At 46.4% G+C, this 5,000-nt stretch overlaps 2 protein-coding genes and 2 long non-coding RNA genes across 4 annotated transcripts in view; 3 read left to right on the top strand and 1 right to left on the bottom strand.

The window, feature by feature from the left end:
• The window catches only part of dtwd1 (DTW domain containing 1), a gene marked incomplete at its 3' end in the record, with an annotated part of 5,280 nt that extends 4,023 nt beyond the window's left edge, over nucleotides 1-1,257 (top strand). Inside the window, exons 4-5 of the mRNA XM_083552486.1 lie at nucleotides 442-715; nucleotides 1,034-1,257. Coding sequence (XP_083408612.1) covers nucleotides 442-715; nucleotides 1,034-1,257 — 498 coding nt within the window. The remainder of the gene's footprint in view (nucleotides 1-441; nucleotides 716-1,033) is intronic.
• The window catches only part of LOC310732215, a 74,236-nt gene that overhangs the window by 9,255 nt on the left and 59,981 nt on the right, over nucleotides 1-5,000 (top strand). The gene's annotated exons all lie outside the window — the stretch shown is intronic.
• On the top strand, nucleotides 1,260-3,195 carry LOC310732202. Its single transcript, XR_014535380.1, has 2 exons — nucleotides 1,260-2,696; nucleotides 2,883-3,195. It is a non-coding gene; the product is annotated as an uncharacterized lncRNA (long non-coding RNA).
• Nucleotides 2,801-5,000, bottom strand: part of nnt2 (nicotinamide nucleotide transhydrogenase 2) — a 16,142-nt gene continuing 13,942 nt past the window's right edge. Inside the window, exons 20-21 of the mRNA XM_083552220.1 lie at nucleotides 3,316-3,431; nucleotides 2,801-2,996 (exon numbers count right to left, since the gene is read on the bottom strand). Of these exons, the coding sequence (XP_083408346.1) occupies nucleotides 2,844-2,996; nucleotides 3,316-3,431 (269 nt within the window). The 3' untranslated portion in view covers nucleotides 2,801-2,843. The remainder of the gene's footprint in view (nucleotides 2,997-3,315; nucleotides 3,432-5,000) is intronic.

Below are 5,000 nucleotides of genomic sequence, written 5' to 3'. Positions count from 1 at the left end.
GAGCTTCATTTTTTAAAGTAATGATGGATTTTTCTCCTTTCGCTCTAAAGCACATTAACGTGAGAAATGTCACAAATGAACTCCTGCTAAGACGCACCTGTGGACCTGCGACCCGTTCCAGGTGACACCTCGTGGTTCTGATGAGAGAACGCTGGGGGTTTGCTGAACAGCATCAACGTTACTTTGGACCATCATCTAAAATATAAACCAGATTCTGGGTTCTTTACCTTGTTTCTGTTTACTACAGAATTCCAGATCTTTTCTTTTATAGTTTACACACACACACACACACACACACACACACACACACACACACACACACAAAACCAGTTATTAATGTTATTTCCTTAACACTGATGATCTGATTTTATTTCCTGTGTGTGTGTGTGTGTGTGTGTGTGTGTGTGTGTGTGTGTGTGTGTGTGTGTCTGGTGTCTCCAGGTGGTGCTGGTGTTTCCCGGTCCAGACTCCATGACGGTTGAGGAGTTGGCGGATTATATAAATAAGAGCAGGAGGAAAAGAGCAGCTGAGAGATCACCTGAGGAGCGAGAGGCCAAAAAACACAAACTGCAGGAGACAAGCAATGACTCACACACACACACGTCAGAGAACACGCAACTCACACAGAAACACACTTGTCCGGTTCAGAGGGTCATTTTCATCGACAGCACCTGGAACCAGACCACTAAAATCATCACTGATGAGCGACTGCAGGGTAACGCATTTCATTAATATTCAAATCAAATGCATTAATATGCAAATGAAGACATGCCCATAAAACCCCTCCTGCCTTAATATTAATGAGGTTAGCAAGCAGGTTTACTAACTCCTATCAGTGATCTGTTTTAGCTCTGTAATTTTCATGTGAGGCTGTGATTGGTTAGAAGCTGTGACAGTAAATGAGTCACAGGTAATGGGGAAAGAAAATACGAGGAAATGTTTTACACAAATCAGGAGATTTATTTAATCATATGAACACCAGGAGACTTTTAATGACGTGTGTGTGTGTGTGTGTGTGTGTGTGTGTGTGCAGATTTCCCACGTGTTGAGCTAAAGTCGAGAAGAACATGTTTCTGGCGTCACCAGCGAGGATCTCCTGACACCTACTTGTCCACCATTGAGGCCATTTACTACTTCCTGAAAGACTTCCACATCCACTGTTTACTGCGAGAGTACAGCGGAGAATACGACAACCTTCTCTTCTTCTACACCTTCCTCCACAAACTCATCCACACCGCCAAGCAGGCCCGAGTGTGAGGAGCTCTCTCACACACACACACACACACACACACATATCCACACCGCCAAGCAGGCCCGAGTGTGAGGAGCTCTCTCTCACACACACACACACACACACACATATCCACACCGCCAAGCAGGCCCGAGTGTGAGGAGCTCTCTCACACACACACACACACACACACACATATCCACACCGCCAAGCAGGCCCGAGTGTGAGGAGCTCTCTCACACACACACACACACACACACACATATCCACACCGCCAAGCAGGCCCGAGTGTGAGGAGCTCTCTCACACACACACACACACACACACACATATCCACACCGCCAAGCAGGCCCAAATGTGAGGAGCTCTCTCACACACACACACACACACACACACACACACACACACACACATATCCACACCGCCAAGCAGGCCCGAGTGTGAGGAGCTCTCTCACACACACACACACACACACACACACACACACACACACACACACACACACACACACACATATCCACACCGCCAAGCAGGCCCAAATGTGAGGAGCTCTCTCACACACACACACACACACACACACACACACACACACATATCCACACCGCCAAGCAGGCCCGAGTGTGAGGAGCTCTCTCACACACACACACACACACACACATATCCACACCGCCAAGCAGGCCCGAGTGTGAGGAGCTCTCTCACACACACACACACACACACACACACACACATATCCACACCGCCAAGCAGGCCCGAGTGTGAGGAGCTCTCTCACACACACACACACACACACACACACACACACATATCCACACCGCCAAGCAGGCCCGAGTGTGAGGAGCTCTCTCACACACACACACACACACACACACACATATCCACACCGCCAAGCAGGCCCGAGTGTGAGGAGCTCTCTCACACACACACACACACACACACACACACACACACACACATATCCACACCGCCAAGCAGGCCCGAGTGTGAGGAGCTCTCTCACACACACACACACACACACACACACTCACATATCCACACCGCCAAGCAGGCCCGAGTGTGAGGAGCTCTCTCACACACACACACACACACACACACACACACATATCCACACCGCCAAGCAGGCCCGAGTGTGAGGAGCTCTCTCACACACACACACACACACACACACACACACACACACATATCCACACCGCCAAGCAGGCCCGAGTGTGAGGAGCTCTCTCACACACACACACACACACACACACACACACATATCCACACCGCCAAGCAGGCCCGAGTGTGAGGAGCTCTCTCTCACACACACACACACACACACACACACACACACACACACACACACACACACACACACACACACACATATCCACACCGCCAAGCAGGCCCGAGTGTGAGGAGCTCTCTCACACACACACACACACACACACACACACACACACATCCACACCGCCAAGCAGGCCCGAGTGTGAGGAGCTCTCTCACACACACACACACACACACACACACACACACACATATCCACACCGCCAGGAGGAGCTTGAGTGATGTAATGAGGAGGCGGAGCCTGAGTGATGTAATGCACTTTATAACAGTAATATTAAATGTCCTCTCTCTAGTTCATGCTGAAGGAGTCTCTGATTTTTGCCTGCAGACTGTCGCAGGTTTTCTTGGCGTCTCCCAGCAGCATGGCAGTGTTGGGTTTGTAGAAGATGGGATTATCCACGGCGGCGTAACCTACCCCTAATGTCCGCTTCATCACGATCACCTACACACACACACACACACACACACAGAAATAAGTGTTTTCGTGACGGTTGCATGTGATGTTTATGTAATTCTGAAGGCTATAACAGGAGAATACAGGACACGGTTTCTGGCACCACTGAAGCCCCTGTGATGTTCTCCAGCAACGTTTATCTGAGAATCTGAGTTTTCCTCAAGGCTCTAGTAAAATGTGGAGTGAATTCTGTCTGTACTTTTCATTACATCAACAACATGTGGTGTGTGGGTTGGTTTTAAGGTGAGCGCTGTCATAGTGTGGAAGATGCTCAGGAGGTGTGAGATCTCAGCGGGTTCATTCTGACCTGCTTGGACTTCCACACCTCCAGCACAGGCATCCCGGCGATGATGGAGTTTGGATCCTCCTGAGCTGCGGAGTTCACCGTGTCGTTGGCACCGATCACGAGCGTCAAATCAGTGTCTAAAACAAACAGACACACACACACACACTGGTGGGCAAGGGGAGGGGTCTTTAAATGCTCAGCTCTGCATGATTATCAGCTGTGTGTACGCTGTTGCTCCAAAACATTGCATGTCTGTACACAATTAAAGGATGAAAATGAATCTTTACAGAGTCTCCACACACACACACACACACACACACACACACACACACGAGGCAGGGGTTTTGGAGAACCCCACACAGTGTTAATATATCTGAGCTCTGACTTGAGGCTGTTGACTCAGAGTTCAGTCACGTGCAAAAATGTGTATCTACTGAATTATGAATAATGATGTGTTTAGTGGAACTGCAGAATCTGTGGGATCTTCATTCCTCAGTGCAGAGAAAGAAACTGGCTGAAAGCAGTGCTTTATTTAGTTTTAATAAAACCATGCAGACGGTGAAGGGAAATGCAAATTGAACGTTTTTGAAAGGTTTTTATTGTTTCTCTGTGACCCGGAACCAGATGATCCATGGCCTGGTACTGGTGTGCGGCCCGGTGGTTTGGACCCCTGCTGTAAATGATCTTTTAAGGAGCTGAACCTCAGTCAGGAGATTAACATTCCAACAAAACAAAAAGTGCCCAGTGATTCATCACTGTATCTCCACACTGGATAAACCCAGGTTTGATGTGGAAGGAAATGTGGGTTTGACTGCGCTGTGTCTCAGACACTGATTTCTTCATCACACCATAGAAATCTGTAAATCTGGATTTTTTTGATTCAGTGTCCTGCTGTTTTGTATTGAACAGTGTATCTGACACACAACACGACTCGATTCTTTATACACACATTTCTGCCTTTTCGTATGAAACTATAAAACGAGTCTCAGGGAGTTTTTCCTTCTCCACAGTCACCACTGGATCAGTCATTAGGGAGAAACTTACAGACACAAAACTTCTACATTCCAGCTTTGGAACCTTTTTTCTGTAATGCTGCTTTGGGGAAACGTCCACTGTTACAAACACAAACACCACATTTAGTTTCAGATTCAGTGGCAGAAAATGATTCATTGTCTATTTGAATCCAGACTCTGGTTCTCTGTAGTGAATCCTCTTTAGTGTGAATTTCTGAATCATCTCCAGTTACTGCTTGGTTTCATTTATCAGAAAATTCTAAATCATTCCTCCTGTTTCTTTATTCCGTCTGGGTGATAATTAGACACGATTCTTTTGTTTGTTTGGAAAAAACCCAAAGTTCACTAGTGTGACCTGGTTTCTGAGAACTTTACACACACACACACACACACACACACATTCTTTTTGTAATGCAGATCATTAAATTAAGTTTCACAGTCTTTCATTAGAAGCTACAATTCCACAGATTTCTGACTTAATGACATCATCGGCTTAAAGGAACTTTAAATGGATTGGCGTTTGGAATGTGTTTATTATATAAGTCCATGTGATGCTTATTAAATAAAACTGAACCAACTTATGAAATTAAAGCATTTATTTATTTTTAAATATATTACAGCAATGTTTAGTTTTATTTGTGTGGAGTTTTTAACCGGTTTCTCGAAGCGATACAGTAACAGGTTCTACATTTG

This window comes from Silurus aristotelis, assembly GCF_946808225.1.
Source record: "Silurus aristotelis genome assembly, chromosome: 10".
NCBI lineage: Eukaryota > Metazoa > Chordata > Actinopteri > Siluriformes > Siluridae > Silurus > Silurus aristotelis.
The sequence above is the reverse complement of the archived record's forward strand: the minus strand, read 5'-3'. Positions and strand labels throughout refer to the sequence as shown.